Below are 20,781 nucleotides of genomic sequence, written 5' to 3' on the forward strand. Positions count from 1 at the left end.
AAAATTTTGTTCAGAATTCCTCCCAAACTGCACGCTATTTACTAATACTAACCCAAGAACCTTCATAGCCCCCCTGATAACTGTCTAGGTTCGTTGGTCTGAGTTCACGGTCGGTACACACGGATTTGCATCAAAAATAAAGTTTTCGTTTTACTTTATATAAACGAAAAGTAAGACCGTGCACGCGGGTAACAAAATTCATGTCGGGGAGTAGTGGATTGAATTCAGGTTGAATAAAGAGGCAGATTTGTATTCATTAGTCACGTTAATTAGAATAGCCATTGACAAAAATAGTTCATCAGTCATCCTCGCTCTCAACATTCGTCAATTCATTTTCTAGTCAATTCAAATCATGTTGACGGCGAATGCCGAAGTAGTCGAAGAAGTCCTCGACAATCTCTCTTGGCATTTGATGAAACAGCAAAAAAGTTAATCGTACATTTTCACAATATTACAATGAAATACTACTAATGCTGTTGACATTTTTACATGTTCGCATTGACGCACACTGTGAAGTTAGGTCCACTTAGAATCCGGAACTAAAAACTAAACTCTATCTTGAGATTGACTCTCGCTATTACCTGTTGCAGACACGGCCTGATCAAGCGCATTTTTTCAGCATCTCGAGTCACTTTGTCTTTTTCAACTTTTTGATTATTGGCCTAAATTTTGCCCGCCAAGGGCTGCCAATGCAAATGGCTCATTGATAATTCAATTAGTTTTCAGTGCTTTGCAGCACCTTTACGAAAATGCGACAGAAAATGTGAACCAAACGGTGGTGTGGTGGCAGCGATCGAGAAGTCACCAATAAGCCCGAGAATACTCCTAAATTCACAATACATAATTCAAAATTGATTCTCAGTTTTAACACATAATGTTGACCGATCGCTGTGTTGAATAAAATTTAAAAAAAAAATCAGAGAAAGAGAGTAATATAGTACGAGATAGTAAGAGAGAGAGAGAGAGAGAGAGAGAGAGAGAGAGAGAGAGAGAGGAAGAGAGAGGTGGAAGACAAAAATCTTTGACAAGGATCTTTTCATCGTAGCACTACGCGTGGAGAGCGGCGTCTTGAACATGAACGCGGATGAACTGACGGAAACGCTAGCCAAAGCATGCGATATAACAATGCCAAGAAAAAGGGAACCCAGGTATAAGCGACCTCCAGCCTACTGGTGGAGTGAGACACTTGGCGTGCTTCGTGCCAACTGCCTCAGCGCCAGAAGACGCTTCCAACGGTCAAGCATAGACACCAGAGAAGAGCGGAGAGTGGAATTTAGAGAGGCTAGATCCACTCTTAAACGGGCGATTAAGCGGAGCAAATCTAATTGCTTCAGGGAGTTATGTCGGGACGTGGACGTCAATCCATGGGGCAATGCTTACCGAGTGGTGATGGCGAAGCTCAGGGGCCCAACGACACCTTCCGAAACGTGTCCCGAAAAAATAAAAACTATCGTGGAAGGGTTATTTCCGCAGCACGACCCAACGACCTGGCCACCCACGCCATACGGAGAGGATGAAAATAGCATCGAACGCAGAGAGGTGACGAACGAAGAGCTAGTTGCAGCTATGAAACGCCTCAAAACGAAGAAAGCGCCTGGCTCAGATGGAATCCCCAACGTAGCTTTAAAAGCGGCAGTCCTAGCATTCCCTGATATGTTCAGGACAGCAATGCAGAAGTGTCTAGACGAATGCTACTTTCCGGATCGATGGAAGGTACAAAAGCTAGTACTTCTGCCCAAACCAGGAAAGACGCCGGGTGATCCAGCATCGTATAGACCCATATGCCTGTTGGACACTCTGGGGAAACTTTTGGAGAGAATCATCCTCAATAGGCTGACGGAATGCACGGAGGGAGTTCGTGGACTGTCCGATAGTGAATCCGGATCTCGGAAAGGGAGATCCACGGTAGATGCCATTCGCATAGTGGTCGAAAGAGCAAACAGAGCATCCAAACAGAAGCTCAGAGGAAATCGATACTGCGCAGTGATAACGATCGACGTTAAGAACGCGTTCAATAGTGCCAGCTGGGAGGCCATCGCGACTGCGCTCCACACGATGAGAGTCCCTGACTACCTGTGTAGAATACTGAGAAGCTGCTTCGAGAACCGTGTGCTGGTGTACGAGACAAACACGGGCCAGGCGCAGATTAAAACTACGGCTGGAGTTCCGCAGGGCTCTATCCTGGGTCCATCGCTCTGGAACAGCATGTACGATGGCGTACTAAAACTGAATCTGCCCAGAGGTGTGGAGATCATTGGCTTCGCGGATGACATTGTTATTCTCGTGACCGGAGAATCCTTGGAACGGGTCGAAATGCTCGCGACCGAGTCGATAGACATGATCGGAAGGTGGTTGCAAAGTGTGAAACTGCAGATAGCCCACCACAAAACGGAAATGTTGATTGTCAGCAACCGCAGGGCGGTGCAACGTGCAGAAATCACCATCGGAGAGCACTTGATAACTTCGAGCACTTGATAACGAGATTTGAAATACCTGGGGGTGCAGATCGATGATCGACTGAACTTCAACAGTCACGTCGACTACGCTTGTAAAAAAGCAACGAAGACAATCAATGCACTGACACGAATCATGCCCAACAACTTTGGCCCAAGCAGCAGCAAGAGGCACCTTTTGGCTAGTGTCTCCTCATCGACATTACGATACGGGGGTCCAGCCTGGATCGCGGCGTTAGAAACTCAGCGGAACACGAGGAGTCTGAATAGTACGTACCGGCTCATGGCGATGCGAGTCGCGAGTGCGTACAGAACCATATCAACAGAAGCGGTCTGCGTCATAGCCAGGTTGGTCCCTATCAACATCATCTTGGCGGAAGACAGCGAGTGCTATATGAGGAGGGGAACCAGAGGAATCCGGAAGCTAATGAGGGCAGAGTCGATGGCTAGGTGGCAGCAAGTGTGGAGTGCGGCTCAAAACGGCAGATTGACGCACAGGCTCATACCGACACTAATGGGTTGGGTAAACAGGAAGCATGGAGAGGTGAATTTTCACCTAACGCAGTTTTTGTCTGGGCATGGCTGCTTCAGGCAGTATCTGCACCGGTTTGGACATGCAAGATCGCCTCTTTGTCCGGAGTGTGGAGATGTGGAGGAAACACCGGAACACGTCGTATTTGTATGTCCAAGATTCACCACAAGGCGCGAGGGGCTGCCTACCCTTCATGCTGGGAACATTGTAGAGGAAATGTGTCGTGACGAGAGCACCTGGAACGCAGTGAACAGTGCAATCGTCCACATCATGTCCGAGCTACAGCGGAAGTGGAGGACCGACCAGCGCGCGGATAACGCCTGACTATAAAAGATGAATCACAGTGAGAACTGAAGCACCGGAGTACTCCACGAGAGCGGCCGTGACGGAGTGCGCGTTATGTTGGAGGGCACTACTTAATCGGCGCTCCGCTGGGAAGAGAAATCCTGCGAGGGTGACTGACGGGGCGCGCGTTGCGTTGGAGGGCGCTTCCTAATCGGTTCACGTCTCGACAGGTGAGAAATCCCGCGAGGGTGGCTGTGACGGGTTGCACGTCAAGTTGGAGGGCAATTCCTAATCGGTACACGTCTCGACGGGTAAGCGGAATCTGGCAAGAAGGATTGACAAATTGCTGGCAATGCCTCATGGTGGATTGTAAAGAAGAATACAGCGAGGACTTCGAAGAAGCGAGCGCCTAGGAAGGCGTCACCAAACCGGTGTGTACCTCACGAGAGTTGCTGTGACGGAGTGCGCGTTATGTTAGAGGGTACTACCTAATCGGCGCTCCGTTGGGAAGCGAAATCCTGCGAGGGTGGCTGTGACGGGGGGCTTCCTAATCGGGGCACGTCTCGACAGGTAAACGGATACTGTCGCGAAGAACAGAAAAATGCCTGCCTGTCAACGCCTTATCGTGGCCTGGATGGAGGAACACTGCGAACAATTCGAACGAGCGAGTATCATGGAGGAAGCCATCGACAAACTGGTGCATACCCCACGAGAGTAGCTGTGACGGAGTGCGCGTCATGTTGGAGGGCACTACCTAATCGGCGCTCCGTTGGGAGGAGAAATCCTGCGAGGGTGACTGTGACGGGGCGCGTGTTAAGTTGGAGGGCGCTTCCTAATCGGTGCACGTCTCGACGGGTAAATGGATGCCTGCAAAATGGTCATAAGCGCAGTGTAGAGCAACGAATGGTTAATAAGAATATAGAGAAAAAGGGAAGGATCAACGCTAGTTTGCGTTGAAAACTCGTGAAGTGCATGACCACAGCCGCCCCCTGAAGTAGTCGCCTAGATGTGGTCCCGGGGGGAATGAGGCTACGAGTAGAGGGCTTGGTTTTTGTGGGTGCGATCCCCACTCGACGTCTGGGTTATCCCTTCCCAGATAAGGCTGGAAGAGCGTTCCTCACCTCTATAAAAAAAAACGTGGCGAGTTTGTTTCAGAAACGTTCGGCTCCTGTAGTCATTGTAGGTGGTATCGTCGTGCACCACGATAGATGATATTTAGAAGTGTCAACCGTTTGTTGAGGTGATCTTCAGGTGTAACGGTGTTGGAAGCTGTACTGGCAAAAGATGTTACGTATGGCCATGTTCTTGGAGGCAGCGAGGTCGATAAGTCTTACGTTGGTTCGCGGATGGGCACTAAACCTACGAATTACCGGTCTGCAATCCTCCTCTTGGCCGACTTGAGCGTTCAAAACACCGATGACGGTTTTGGGCAGCGGTTTTGAAAAGTCTCTAGTTGCTGATAATATAACATAAGACGTTCAAATTGTTCAATTTTTTATGTTTTTTGACGAATCTCATCAAAGAGAAATTATGATCATGGTTTGTCCGGTTTCAGAAACCTCCATTTTCGAATGAAAAAATTCAAATTTTCAAATAGATTTTCTTCATAGAATAGAAAAAATTGTATGTTTATGCAATAAGGAATAATGTGGATCATTTTTGTAATGTGCTCATTTTTCCATCCACTGCAAAAATCGTGAATTGTTAATTTTTTCAACACACTGAATTACGATTCCATTCATAAGCTTTTATTGTGCGCTTCGATGTTTATTTTCTAAATTATGTTTGATGTAAATTTTAAAATTATGACAAATATTCGCTCAATTAATCGAATATTGAAAAACGGATGAATCAATTTTTATAAAATGCCCCAACGATTTATCCATAACGAGTAAAATTCAGACATCTCTACGTTTGATATGTAAGTGCAAAGTGCATGTGTGAGACTCGACGTTGAAGTTTCTAGAAAAGTAAACAGATTAAATTAGTGTAAATCGACTCATAAGTTTTCTCAGCGGAATTATTGTTATGAAGAACAGATCGAAGGAACATAACTTCTTGAAAGTGTCTTCTGACCACCAATTTTAGAATTATTAGACTATTAATAAAAGTGTATACAATTAATCAATCTAGTTTATCCCCATTTGGATACCCACATTGTATTTAGTCCAATCTGTTGAAGAAATGGTTGAAGAAGACTCCCTACGTCTCATTTGATTTCGCCATGGCAATCATAATTTCATTCGTCGTGTTTTCATCACACATGTAGAAGATTCATTTCCCGCCAATTCTTCCCCACGAAGAAAGTTGTGTATGGCGCTCGATGTCACAATTTCTCCGTTTCTCACTACTTCACACACTTTCTGACAGTGAAAAATTTGTTTATATGACGACGACCAATTGTATTGAGTGCACAAATATACTGCATGTTTACTGTAAGCAAGCTAAAAATCGAGGATGAAGGAGATAGACTTCGATTTTAAAATTTAAAAAAAATAAATGTAAAAGGTAAAGTCAACCTTCAGAAAGAACAAAATAACATCCAGTTTCATTTCGCGCCATTTTCCACCGACTGTCGAGGAGAGTAGTTGGTAATGAAATTGTTTTTCTTCCACACTCATTCACTCTTCCCCTTGTGTTGGCTGTGTGGCTCAAAAAACCACCCAATGGTTCAGCGCATGCAGGCCAACTTTTGGCGGGACTGTACTTTTTCGTTGTTCCCTCCGCTTATTTTACGATATTATGTTTACCTAACCTAACATATTGCAAGCACTCTCCCCTATCCAGCAGTGTGCGCTCCGATCAACCAACCCTCCTCCTGCTATGCATGTGTTGTGCCCACGCGGGTGAACGAGATAGTTATCCTTCCCTTCGATGCTCTCTATCCCTTTTTCGCCCATCGAGAATCCTTAAACTGCCACCAACAACGGACTTCTATGCTCTGTGCGCGAGACCATCGAGCGTGAGGGGCAAGTGAGAAACCTCGCTCGCTCGTTCGCTCGCCGGGACTGTACTTTTCATTTTCTCCCCTTTGCCCTTGCCCGTACGCGCTAGCCGGCTTCTTCATGGTGTGTGGTGGGATCAGTGCTGGTGATGATGGTGGTAGTGACAAGCACTCATGTAATGAACTCGTGTCGAGCGGCTTCCCAGTGAGATATTTGCTGGTGAACACACACAGAATGACTTTTTTCCTACTGCTTCTCCAGCTCTGTGGGAAGTGAGTGAATTTCGACAGGGTGACTCAGCAGTGAAGTGCGAGAAGCTGGAAAATCGATAAATTTTCGAGTGCGCGCCGCTGTCCGGCTAAAAGTGAGTGTTGCTAATTGGCAAACAAGCATGTTCAGACTACATATTATGTCAGACAGACACACACACATTATTCTTATCGACAAGGCTGGGTTTCACTTTTAGCTGCGATCTTCTGAGAAAAAGGATAAGCAGCAAAATGAAAGCAGCTGTCAGGCGGGCAGGTGATATCTTAAATTCGCACCCCCTCTGTTGATCACTAAAATAATACGCCCCAAACAGTTGGATTGGAAGTTATGAGTTTATCCCGGATGGTACAGGGAATGATAATGACATACATGATAAGCTTTTTCGCGAATGAATTTGCACTTCAAGAAAGTTTGCGCGCCATCTCACACGTGCTCTTTAATTTAACCCTTTGAGTGCGGAGCAAATTTTGTGAGCATATGCCAAAAATACGGATGAGTTTGGGTGTATTTTAACGCTTTGACGTCCGCACGTTTTGTAAAAAAATATTCACTTGGCGCCGGCAGCGCTAATTCGGATTACTTGGCTTGTCGCCGTCCGTTCTTGACATTATCGGGAAATTATGAATTTTAAAATTTACTAATCTCATCGTTAGTTAGTCATAGTTAGTCATAAGTTCTCAACCCTGTTCCCGTACTTTCATGGCATTTCGATGATAAAAAAATACGTAAATATTACAAAACTGTCCATATATACCCACACACAGTTTGGCCGAAGCCAAATATTTGACACTTTCTAACAGATAAAATTTGATCAACGTGTACTGATTAAATATATTCGAAACAAAACACGAGAAGCACATACTCAGTCATTGGATGCCTTAACATATTTTTTGGTCTGTTCGTCAAACCTGTCAGTACATGGTTAGGTTACCTTAAATATTTCAGCCCAGTCGATTCTTTTCCATGTTCGATGTTTGACATTGTTTGATAATTAAAGAGTGGCAAACAAAATAGTGTTTGTGCAAATTAGAAACCAAACTGTGTGTCAAAAAATATCAAATATTTGACATCCGAACTTTAAACTTAACAATCTTTTTCCCTAACCCTCTTGTACTCGCGCAAAATATTAACTCGTATACTCACAGATTGTGCGTGTCTCTGTAATATTGCTGTCAGCCATTGCATGCCAAATCGATATAGTGGTTCTCAGATTTTCGTCAAAAGTGGTAATTTGTTCTTCTTCGCAAAATGTTAGACCCGTATTTTTTTTTTTTTTTTATTAGGGTACCCATTCCCATTTTAGGGTGGTCCGAAAAATCAACTTTTTCCTCTTTTTTTTTCTAAAAATGATTTTTTTCAAGAATTCATAAATTTTGAACCACTGAATCGATTTAGATAGTCAATATATCAAATTGAAGCCTTTTATACAAAAATATTGAGCCTGCAAAAAAAAATGGATTTCATTTTTGTAATTATTGATTGTAGTCGTTTTTTATTGTTTTTATGGCTTTGGACCAGACGGTGCTATATTTTTTTCTTGAAAGCTGAAAATTTTTCACATAGCATATTTCAATATCAGCAATGCTATTTTTTTCTTTTTTGAGATATGATTTTTCGAAGTTAACCGATGGTTCGTAAACACAATTTTTCTTCCTTTTTTCCACTTCAAAAATTCATAACTTTTGAACTGCTGGACCTATTCGGATGATCGACATATCAAATAAGCTTTTGAGTTAGTTTTATTTGAAAAAATATTGCTTTTGCGAAGAATCCGGATTTTCGTCTTCGTTATTATTGATTGAGTTAGTTTTTCATAGTTTTCTCGGTTAAAGATAGAGGGCGCCATATTTTTTAAATATTTTTTCTGAAAAGCTGAGTTTTTTTTTCTTACATAATATATCCGAAAACCAGAGAGGTGTTATTTTTCGTTTTTCAGTTATTATTTTGTAAATTTAACATGTTTTAAGTCTTCGTTCAATATTCCTATGTGACTTGACTTGACCTATGCGACTAGAATCTAATCTACCCGCATGTGTGATATTTTTTCAAAGAAGGTTAGCTTCTTCTTCTTCTTGAATGGCGTTAACGTTCCCTGTGGAACTTTTGTCGTCTCAACGTATTCATTAACTAGCGTCGTTCATTAATACTTGGTTGAGATTTCTATGCCGAATAACACGCCTTGAATGTACTCTCTAAAGTGGCAAGCTCTAGAATACGCGTGACCACAGTGCAAGCCGGAAGAATTTTCTTTGACGAAAAATCCCCCAACCAGAACGGGAATCGAACCCGAACACCCGGCATGATAGTGTGGGACGCTAACCACTCGGCCACGGGTGCACAAGAAGGTTAGCTTATTGGCTTTAATTTAATATGTTGATCATCTAAATCGGTTCAATAGTCCAAATTTTCCGATTTTTTTGCAAAAAGGCATTTTCGGATAAAAGGAAATAAATGATTTTTCGGACCTCCCTAAAATGGGAATAGGAACCCCAATAAAAAAAATAAAAAAAAACGAGTCTAATGTTTTGCGATAAAGAACAAAATTACTACAGGGAAACTTCGATATAACGTACCCTCGTTATAGCGTTCCCTCGATATAACGTCACTCGATATAACGTACACATTTTCAAAGTCCAAAGGAATATTTTTTTGATTATAGTTTTTATGAAAGAACAATAAATTATATGTATTTTGATACTAAAGCTTGATTTGTACTCTTAATCAATTCCGAAGTACAACTGTTTTGGGATACCAGCTTCTAAATGAATCAAATTTTAATTTACAGTACGAAGGGAAACCGCGAGAAAGATTAGCGTCTTCTAGTTGAATTTTCTCATTAACCTTACTCAAACAGCAACACAATAAAGTAATATAAGCTACGTTTCTGAGTTCTTTATTATGCTTCGATATAACGTACAATTCGATACAACGTACATTTTTGAAAGCAAAATGTACGTTATATCGAAGTTATCCTGTACTTTTGACGAAAATCTGAGAACCATTATCGGTTTGGCATGGATTGGCTGTATTTGAATATTGGCAACACGTCAACCACAATCACAAAATCTCGAAAGCAAGATGTGGTCCAAAACAAATGTTTAGTGAATTGAGACAGAATTTCTGTATCCACCTTATTTATGATTTCTGATCCTGAGAATCAAATAGACCTCCGACGAGGACCTCCGGACCTCGAAGAAGTTTCTTTCCGACAGCCAAATTATCAGCATAGTAAAAATGATCCATCAGAAAAGGAAAGGAAATCCAAAATCCAGAAAAAAAAAGAAAATCCAGAAAAGGAAAGGAAATCCAGGAAAGTAATCAACCGGAAATAGCTGTTTTGAAATATGCGATCAGACATATTTGACACAATCACCCCTATTCTGTATTTCGACCGATTCGAAATATTTCGAACGACTTTATCAAACTATATTCTGTCTTTCGTTCGAGTTGCTTTTGCATTTCGTTCCACCTGTTTATCTTCGTACATTAGAAGGTAAAATCGTTCGAAATAGGAAATACGGAATTAGAACTCGAACGAAATATCGGTTTCGAACCAAATGTAAATCCGTCGGAATAAAGAATTGGGCTGAATGTCTTCGAGAAAACAAGACCAATTACTATGTAAAAAGCACGGCAACTATAGTTTCATTATATCATGTTATACTGTGTTGTTTCATGTGTCCATTTGATAGATTTAGAATGAATGTTTTACTCTAAATTCTGCATGTTGCACGGAGAATAATGTTTAAATCATAAATATTGCAGGGAAAAAATATTTTTTATTTTAATAAAAATATCTGTTTCGAATATATCACGTTTCTATTTTATCACGCTAAAATTGTTTTCGAGCGTGATATAATCGAGACGTTACTGTATATTCTATACCAAATTTTCTCATCTTTCAAATGGAACCAACAGAATTGTTCTATGAGGTGTACTAGTCGAAGTAGAGCCAGTTTAAGGCAAACGTATCCCGGATCAATAAAGAAGTTCAACAACTCTGTTATTGTTGGAATTCGGCCATATGCGTAGAAGGATTTTTTTTCATCAAATCGTTTAGGGTAAATGATCTTGGTTTGTCCGATTTGGGGTGTTTTTACGCAATTAGTAAATGCAAATCGATTTTTCTTCATAAAAATCACATATAATCGATACGAGTTTGGGTTTGTTGAAAAGACCCAAGTCTCTTGTTGCTAATACTACCATAAGGCGTTGAAATTATTCAAATTTTCATGTTTTTTAACGATTTTCCTCAAAGAGGAATTATGATCATGGTTTGATCACCTCTGATCATGGTTTGATCACCTCTGATCATGGTTTGTCCATAAAATGATCATGGTTTGTTCGGTTTTTAAAATAACCATTTTTGAATGAAAACATTCGAATTCTCAAGTAGATGTAGCATTTATCATTGCTTGAGTTTACTGTCATCATATTGATCCATTCATAATTTAGGCTTGCTTCAGAATATCGCATTTTCTTGGGCATTTTAAAAGTGTTCACCTCAAGACACTCAACATAGAGAAACTTTATTTCTGCTATGCGCGAAGAACACAATAAACAAACTGCAGGCCGCCAAGCGGTTGCCATAGAAATCATGTGGACAAAACAACATTATTGAATTGGACAACTCATGAATTGTTGTTCATCAAAATGCGTTAATTTAATGGTTTAGCTATGTAAATCTGATACAAATGATGTGCAAGAATGATGTTTACAATATTTGTAACTGTTATAATCCAGAAAAGGTCTGAATACGTGCGAAATAATCATCTGGTGATCGATTAAAAGTTAGCTCAAATGAGGGGCGCATTAACACCAATAGATGGTCTATTTTATAATCCTTTAAAACATGTGATTCCGTAAAAATATACTATAAAACTACTGTGAATCATGAAAAAGACAATTTTATTTATATGTTTTGAAACATTCGAATACCTAATTTGAAAAAGGTGTGCATTCAAAAAAGTGGACAAACCATGATCATATAATGAATGAAAAATTAAATTCTTCTTTATATTCGAAAAACGAAAAATATATGTATGAAAAACAAATGGAAAACAATTTTTTTTGGCTCAATTATTTACAGGATTCGATTATATACAGTGAAAACAAATCGAAGTCTGTATATAATCGAGTCCGTCTTGTATTATTGTTTTTGAGCTAGAATTTTTTTTAATTGTAAAAAATTAGAAAAAAACCTTGCCCTTTTCAAAAAGTGGTCTTGTTCTTTTTTGGGGATTTCAAGTATGCAAAGTTGCTTGAATGTCCAACGTATTTACACCCACAAAGTTTCTATGCAATCTGAGATGGTGACACCAACTCCTAAAACGAGTTGGCATGAAATTTGTCTAATGTTCTTCCTTCGGGATATTCCTCTTACAATCGAGAGGTATCTTTGTTCCCATTTTATTCTGGATTTGTTGCTGTCACGCTGAAACATACACCGAGCTATGGATTTCTCCAACGCTCCACCCTCAGGGGACGATCAATCAACCCAGAATGGGTTGGTCTTCCCTTAACCTTAACAGAGAGAAAGTAAAAACAAGGGTTGACTATGTCACGGGTCATCTGGGGGTTCATTCCAATATATGCAAATTCTAAATTTCCTCTCCCTCTCTCCTATTCAATTGCAGGACACGGCACCGATCATGGACCTGTATATCTCGGACTCGATGCAGGACATGCTGGACATCGACATCAAATCCGAGGTGGCCACGGTAGTAGGTGGTGTGAATGAGTTCAGCTCGCTGATGAATTTCGATCTGCCCTCACTCGAGCTGGACACGAACTCGAATGACGCGGAGAGCGGCTGGTGCGGCGGTGGCCCCACCAGGTGGTCTTCTAGTGATATTTATGCCGACGTGGGAGCCTGCGTGAACCCAAATTCCGTCATGCCGGTCATTTCATCCACAGCACAGTCACTGCTCAAGAGTCCGAAGCAGAACGTGAATCTCAACACGACCGTCAGCCCGCTGAATGATCCGACGCTGCCCAGCCCGAAGGAGCGGAAGAGTCATCTCACCTTCTCTCCCCACACCATCAAGGTTCCGGTGGTGGTACCGGAGGCGAAGAAGCCGTCACTGCTGACAACGGGGCTGACACAGATACAGCGGGTGAATGCGGCCGAACAGGTTAAGAAGGATCTTTCGAATCAACTGCAGAAAAACGAAGCGAACAAGATTATTGTGAGGAATCATTCGCAGCCCACCAATGGCCCCTCGAGTCCGAGCCTTGGCGTTGGATTGGGCAAAGGCAATACCATCAAACTGGCGGCAGGCATCGGAGGACTTACCTTCGCTAATGGAGTTCAGTTTAAGAATCTCAAACACGTGCAAAAAATAACTTCGATTGCTGGCGCTAATAATCTAACCGGTCTCAAACGCCCCTCTAGTCCAGCTGGAAATGGCAACGGGACCACCATCCCCACCATCCAGCCAGGCCAGACACAGTTGATTAGCTTGAACGGAACCACGCAGAAAGTTTTCAGCCGCAGTATAATCGTCCAAAATGGAAGCAAACCGTCCAACGTGATGCAGATTGCCAATGGCAATATAATCACCACAACAACGCAGAAGGCAAAACCGAAACCAGTGGGAAACGAGTTCCCCAAACCGGCCTACTCCTACTCCTGTCTGATTGCGATGGCCCTCAAAAACTCCCGCTCCGGATCGCTACCGGTGTCGGAAATCTACAGCTTTATGTGCGAACACTTCCCCTACTTCAAAACCGCTCCCAACGGTTGGAAGAACTCGGTGCGGCATAATCTCTCGCTGAACAAGTGCTTCGAGAAAATCGAAAAACCCGTGACGAACGGAGGCCAGCGAAAGGGTTGTCTGTGGGCGATGAATCCGGCGAAGATCACCAAGATGGACGAAGAGGTGCAGAAGTGGTCCCGCAAGGATCCGATGGCGATACGGAAGGCGATGGTCCACCCGGAACACTTGGATGCCCTGGAGCGGGGTGAAATGAAGCATGGCTCGACCGGGGATAGTGACGAGGGCGAAAATGACGACGGTGACACCGAGGATCAGTCCGACGTGGAGGAGGAAGAAGAGATCGAGGCGGAGGAGATTGAAATCGAACAGGAGACGGAGGGAGACAGCTTCATCATAAACACGCCCGAATCGATGGAGGATCCCGAGGTTGAGGAGGTGGACATGGATTTCGATATGGAGGTACGTTACCCAGAACCATCCAAATTTCGATAAAATCTTTTTTTTTTATAATGAATTTATTTTCAACTGGCTCGGCAACATTGAGCATCAATGAGCCGTGTTTGTGGAATAATAGAATACAGCCACCGACTTTTATCACTACCATTCCAACTTGTCTGCCAAGATTCAAGTGCACGTTCACGTGGAAAATGGAGATATTCATCGAAAGTAATAGGCCTATGAAATAAGAGACCTGCGGAATGTCATCGCATTTTGGTAGAAGTTTATGGTGACCATGCTCATTTGTAACCATTTCTGTAGAATAAAGCATTAATTTCTGAAAAAAAAACGAAGAAACTTACCGGTACTCCTATTACAACGTATCTTTTATGGAAGTATGCTTAGTATGCCCGCCCGAAACTTTGAAATAAACGCCTAGATTGAAGGATTGGACGTAGTCCCACCTCAAAACAAACGGATTGAATAATATAATTCGGTGGTTCTACGTCGAAAATGCGGTCGTATCCTAGATGAAACCCCTTAGAATTTTTTCAACAAGTTGAATTTAATTCGATCCGATCCTGGAGCAGAATTGTTACAAGAAAAGAGATCAAGAGAGAATTCTACCATCGAAAACTCGGAATCAAGATCGCACCTACCTTTCGGTATATCTCGATAATTTTTTTTTGCACAGGAGCGGAATCAGGACAAACCTTCCGTGCAAACTTCAAAATGCATCGATGTGAATATTCTTCGCTTTCCTTCGTTGAAAAGCGATTTCACATGTTTCGAGCCACTTTCCATAATTTTTTTCATTGGCGTTTCCCGCGACAAACCTCCCACGAAATTTCGCCAATAAGCACGTTTGATTCTCAAGGGCTAAATACGTTTGAAAATTCTCAATGGTTTCACGTTTCCGAAAAGCTTTAAATGCATTCGACTTTTCTACATAAAGCTTGGAACACTAGTTATCCCACCATAGATTGGGAGGCCTTCGACGAATAGTGGAACCTGGGATGGGTTTCGTTTGAGCGCGAACCGCGCTGTCATAGATCAAACGAGAAAGGAAGTTATACTCCTCCAATGGAGGTAAACCATCTCTGGAATTGATGGCTAGAGCAATCGCGTCCGCATATTTTTTCCAGTCAATGTGTCGTGTGAGGTCATATGCCATATTTATAGATTCGGAAGAATTCGACCCAATGGTGATGGAATGTTTGAATGGCAAGTGATCACTATCGTTGGGATCCTGGATTACATTCCACTTGCAATCTAAAAATAATGAATTCGAGCAGAGCGAAAGGTCAAAAGCACTTGAGCTAGCAGGAGGTTTCGGTACACGTGTTGTTTCACCAGTGTTCAAAACGGTCATATTGAAGCTGTTACAAAGGTCATATATCAACGATTAACGATTGTCGTCGTACTGTTCCTCCATGCGGTTTTATGAGAGTTGAGGTCTCCCAGGATCAACCATGGCTCAGGAAGACGTGAGCACATGTCAGCAAGCTGTTTCTGGCTAACTTTAACTTTCGGAAGCCAGTACAAGCTGACAATACAGAGGTCTTTTCCTCCGATATTTGCATGACCAGCAACAGCTTCGATCCCTACAATGGGTGGAAGGTCAATTCGAAAAAAAAATAGTGGCACTTATTAATATTAATCCCCAATAGTACCCCTCCGTATCTGTCATCACGGTCCAAGCGTATAATATAAAACTCGTGGAAAGTGAGATCATTTCGCGAAGAAAGCCACGTCAGAGCAAAAACATCACAAATAATATTATGAATCAAAAATCTGAACGTATCCATTTTAGAAACAAGACTACGACAGTTCCACTGTAAAACAGTGATATCACGGACCTCTCTATTTAAATTAGCCATCGAGAGAAAGAGACAATCATTGCAAGGAGTGGCCATGTTTGCATCAATTGTTGTAAATGTGTCTTTATTAGGCGAAACATTGTGGTGATAATGGGTTGGTTGGTTGTTGTTGGGCCAGTGGAAAGCGCTCTTCAAGATTTCCGCAAGAATGCGCTTCGAGCGTTCCGTCAATGAGCGCTTCTGTTTCTCCCAGCGACACTTGTAAGTGTCACAAACTGAGAGCACGTGTATGGACACTTATGTTCAACGTGAGGTATGGACACTTATGTTCAATCGCACTGCAGGATTCGCCCGTATGTTGCTCTCCGCAAGTGGCACAGCGCTCCTTGTTGGCACAATAAGCTTATGTGTGACCAACTGACTTGCAGTTTTGGCAGGAAGAGTCGCACCGGTAGCCTCAGTTTGCCCATCATAACGTAGTCCAGGAGGGCGGAACCAGCAAGAGTGACTCGAAACGAGTCGGACGGTGTAAATTTTGATTTTTATCCATCATGAGAGATTTTACCGAGTTGGCGACATTTCAGACCTGTTTCAGACTCTGCGGTTATGTGGCTGCCGATTCTCCAATACCAGCCAAATTATCCGAAAACGCAGCCAACCTCAGTTAATCACATTGTCGAGCAGTTTTGTGACGATCTTCTACAGGGGATTTCATGAACATGAAGCAATAAATACGAGATTTTTAAAGTTTTTCCCAAATAAGATTGTATTTTGTAGAGAATTTTTTTTTATAAAATATCAAATATTGTATATACAGTAATGTTCGAGTGTAGGGAAACGTCATTTTTATCTGCTCGAATGCTATGATTAATCAATAGTTTATTTCGACGTTTTATAAACTACATTTTAAGATAAATCAAGGCCGATCTTCTTAAAACTAAAGCGGTTTTACGAGATCCAGTTTTCTTCCAGTTGTTTTAAGAGTTATCTTCCAGTTTTTTTGAAAAATGTTATTGGCAACCCTGTTCATGGGAGGGAATAAATACGCGATATTCGAGGATGAAATGCTTATCAGCAACAATCTTTGTTGCGTCCTTCCATTCAGACACGACAACCCGCAATTTATTCGGTCTAGCCTAGCTAATTTCTACTACGGAGGTGTATCTGGTCAGATACAGAAACTGGATGACCCTCAGGGCTTTATCATTCGGTTTGGGTCGGAAGAAAACAATCCAAGAACTAGCGCCACGTGCATCGCTCGGAACTCTGATACTTAGGGGAAAAGACATCTGAGGGGAAGATGCGGGCGAGGGTTGAGTAAAAACGGAAGGATTAGGAGATTGAGATGGGAGGTTTGCAATTTTTTTTTGGAGAGAGGCTAATTAATGTGGGGAAAATATATTCTCCAAGGAGGAAACACGCTTAAGTGACGTCCCAGCTCCCATTGGAGCTAGTTTTAGTTGGAGGATAGTTTTCGATTCGTTTTGCACCGCCCAATTGACCACGTGTTGTCCTTCGTCGTTACACTGCTATCGGTGCATTGGCAAGCGAATGCTCCCTACGCAGCGATGGTTATGGCGATGATTCAGCAATTGAAATAAAACTTCATGGGCCTACTTCAGCATCAGCTGCCAAAGCCTATCCACTACAGCCGGAATGAATTATTCTGCGCATTTCACTTTTTCCACAACTCGTGATGATCGAAACCCTTGATAGCAAATTAATTTGTATTGTTTTCTTCTCTTTAAGGTTCCCGAATTTTATGACGACATCAACGTTGACTCGAAGGAAGGCTACACGCTTGAATTCGTGCAGAAGGATTTACTGACCCTGAACGACGAAGACGAATCGGTTTACATTTCTTCACCTCAACCAATTCAGCAGCAGCAACAGCAGAAACAACATCAACTGTTGTCCTTCCAGCAGATCCAATCCGCCCCCAAACGAGCCCGACTCGATGTAAATTATTCCATTTCGCCCGCATCAAACGCCACCAACGGTGTCGGTACCATAGCAGTAAATGGTACAAACGGCGTGACGACAACTACAATCAACCAGATCCATCTGGGGAGACAGCAGTTCCAATTTGCCACCAGTGGGCACCAGCAGCAGCAGCAGCAGTTCCAACAGATCCAACAGCAGCAGCAGCATCACAATCGGCGGAAGACTCCCCTGGTCACGCGATTAGCCTAAGCGAAACCCATTTGTTCCGTCGGAAACACCTTCCCGCGAGAAGTCCTGTCCTGTTCTGAGTGTGTTTATTTGGCTTCTCTGACCATCTTCCCAAACCAAATTCTTCTGTGAGAACGAAGCGTTTCATATTTTTATAGTAGCACTAATTCAGATTGACACACTGCATTTTTGAGAACAAGAGAACAGAACAAGAAAATCGACTTAACTATTAAGATCTCAGTTAAGAGCTTTAACTAGTAAGCAAACGGCGAGAGCACCAACAGACAGAGCGACAAGAACCAGCGGGGAAACATTGAATGGACGGTCTCTTCGTGTAATATCATCCAAAATGTGATACAATTTTGTGGAAGTTTTTTTTTTTTCATATTTTCCGTTCATTTACGTATACAACATCAATAACTTTTTTTTAGTTGATTAAAGTCAGTCTCGCTCTCTCGCTGTAAGATAAACGCGTATTTTTAGTATATAGTTTCCTTGATGGGAAAGATGTCGGGGGGTGATTCTGGTCGGCCCCTGGTCTTGCATCTGGCGATGTTTTCGGTTTTTGCACACGCGCGCTTCATAAAGCAAGCACACGAGTAGAGGAAAGAACACACTGCCAGCAAGTAGCTTTTTAGTTGTTGTTAAGCACCAGCCGCAACTTCGCCTACGGTCCATTGCCAACGGCCGAGCAGGAGTTAACACTTAGCGATAGATGTATTTTTTTTGTTGTTTTGAACAAATTTGTTATAGGATTTCCGTTGCTGGAACACGGAAGCATTTCTTTCTTCAAAAGAAAAGATAGCTCTTAGTAGACAAAACGGGTGGAAGAAACTCGGGGGGTTTTCCGGGTTTGAGAAAACTGGAGAACCCCCCGAGATTTTGCACCATATCGGATCAATTTTTCGTTGTAAAATTGTAAAGACGAGCGGTTTGTTTCACCTCAGACACAGTGGTATTCTCTAAAGTCCTTCTCATTTTGAGGAGATCTATCGATTCCCACCACCTGACGGGAAACCCACGCTTTTTCCCATCAGGTTCGTTAGAATCGTAACACCCTGTGTGACAACCACAACTATCTGTAGTGAAACAATCCTTTTTTTCCAGAGTACAATTTCCCTAAGTTGTTTTTTCATACACACATTCATCAATCAATTCCGGAGGAGAGTCGCTTTCCACCGACCCATTCATTCATTCATCAACCGTTGTAAATATTTGTTGTAAAAGGTACAAATATCATTTCTGTAAAGTATTTTTTTTCTATATTTTTGTCGTTCAACAAGATTTATTCTCTTAGTTAAAATGTCCGCGCGCGTATGTAGATAAGCTTAACCCCTTCTCGGCGCTGTACAGTTTTCGATCTGTGTCCCCGTATTTATGCTTCTCTCTGTGGGATGGCATTCATGTACAGAACATCTCTCAAATGCCATCCTTTTGAAGTATGTTGTCCCCACGCAACACACTTTGTGCAAGTAATTGACGAACTAACAGCGAGATATTCGGAGAAACAAATGTCACCAGTGCAGTATTCTTGTGTGTATTTATTATAATCAAAGGCAAGCACTCGTCATAGTGAATTTTATTATAAATGTCGATTTCTTTTTCTCGAAGAGAAAATAGCGAAAAAGCACAGTGCCACGCAAATATGTAAAATAATACTATCTCATCCCTCGGAAGAACACAGAATCAAATCAGTACAAAATTTAAATCAATTATAAGGAAATACTTCGGAATTTCGTTGTGTACAGCTTAGGGTGAGATCCAGGATATTCCGAGCTGCTTCCCTCGTAATGTAGAATCTTCAGTTGTAAGTCATAATTTTAGTTCCGTTTCGCTCCGCGTGCATAAAATTCTCCAAGTTCCAAGAGTCCCAGAGCCACTACTTATTTCAAACGTATGCCAATCAGCATGATTGTTCTTTTACTTAATCCACATTTGGCGTAAACCGTCTCGCTCTCCACAAAATTAAATTAAGCGAAGCTGCGATAATCTCGAGGACGACTTGGAGAACAAAAATCAAATTTGATGGAAACACACAAACACTTTCAGAAAAAAGAACTCATAACGCATTTTTTCTTTTTGTAAAGGTGTAATTTAACGAAAAAAAAAGAATAGTACCAACACACACACGATTATATTCTACACAGAAAGAGACATTTTTTGTATCAAAAATATGTATTAAAATTAAAGCAAAACATACAAAAAAAATGAATTAAATAATAAAACAACACAAAAGTGATCAGTGCGGAAGTGCTAGGTTTCAAGCTTCGAAATTCCATCGTAACGTCCAAGACCTCCTCTTAAATGGATATTAGGCTCGTTTATGACACATGGCGGCGCCATCAATCCAACCGAAGTGGCTGAGAACAAATTTTGACATATCGTTCCTTCAAATCTTAGAAGGCCCTGGATACCTCTGATAGTTGTGGTGCAATTGAAAAAAAAATTCTCGGTCGAAATAATTGTGTCGAAGAATTTCGTACTAAGTACTTTCTCTACAATCGCGAGTTCTGCTTCGTTTGTGGTGACCATCGTGACTCGATAGCTGGTCCCGAAGACGGTGGATTAAGGGGTTCTGTTAATCGCTATCAGTTCAGGTGAGTTGTTGGTTTGGTATTGCGTGATGATGCGCAGATTGACCGGAAAACATTCATCAACTGTCCCATTGCATTGCGGGAAATTCGAAAATGCGGATCGCTCTAATCGATCAATTTAAGTTGAGAAAGCGGCGAAACAGTTTCGACGAATAAGTGTTTTACTTCTTAGGAATTTGTCTGGTATCAATGGTATTCTACTCAATTCTGATAGCATATTTTTGCGAATGGTCGAAGTTGGTGTAATTTTATATTTGAAGATTATCCACTGTGTTTTCTTCAAACACGTTTCGATGCATGAAATTGATATTTCACGACCAATATTTCCGTCAATATCATAACATATAGTATGATAAAAAATTAACTTGAGCTGCGATCGTGTGAATTTCCGCAAGGTGGCGCGATTCGTAGTCGAGACACAGTCTCTTATGTATTTTTTCTCCCTGGAATATGGACCTTATTTACGTGTACAGTTCACTTTTTTGACGGAGGACTACGTCTAACCGGAAGATATAGGGGGTGAAATGGAAATCTAGGCACTGAACAAGTAGGA

At 41.9% G+C, this 20,781-nt stretch overlaps 1 protein-coding gene across 3 annotated transcripts in view; it reads left to right on the top strand.

Annotated features, from left to right (window-relative positions):
- The window catches only part of LOC129761867 (uncharacterized), a 51,369-nt gene extending 31,511 nt beyond the window's left edge, over positions 1 to 19,858 (top strand). For all 3 annotated transcript variants that reach the window (XM_055759686.1, XM_055759688.1, XM_055759687.1), the window contains 2 exons: positions 12,122 to 13,663; positions 17,212 to 19,858. In XM_055759686.1, the coding sequence (XP_055615661.1) occupies positions 12,122 to 13,663; positions 17,212 to 17,655 (1,986 nt within the window). In that variant the 3' untranslated portion in view covers positions 17,656 to 19,858. The remainder of the gene's footprint in view (positions 1 to 12,121; positions 13,664 to 17,211) is intronic.
- Positions 19,859 to 20,781: the final 923 nt, after the last annotated feature.

Source organism: Toxorhynchites rutilus, chromosome 1 (assembly GCF_029784135.1).
Source record: "Toxorhynchites rutilus septentrionalis strain SRP chromosome 1, ASM2978413v1, whole genome shotgun sequence".
Lineage (NCBI taxonomy): Eukaryota > Metazoa > Arthropoda > Insecta > Diptera > Culicidae > Toxorhynchites > Toxorhynchites rutilus.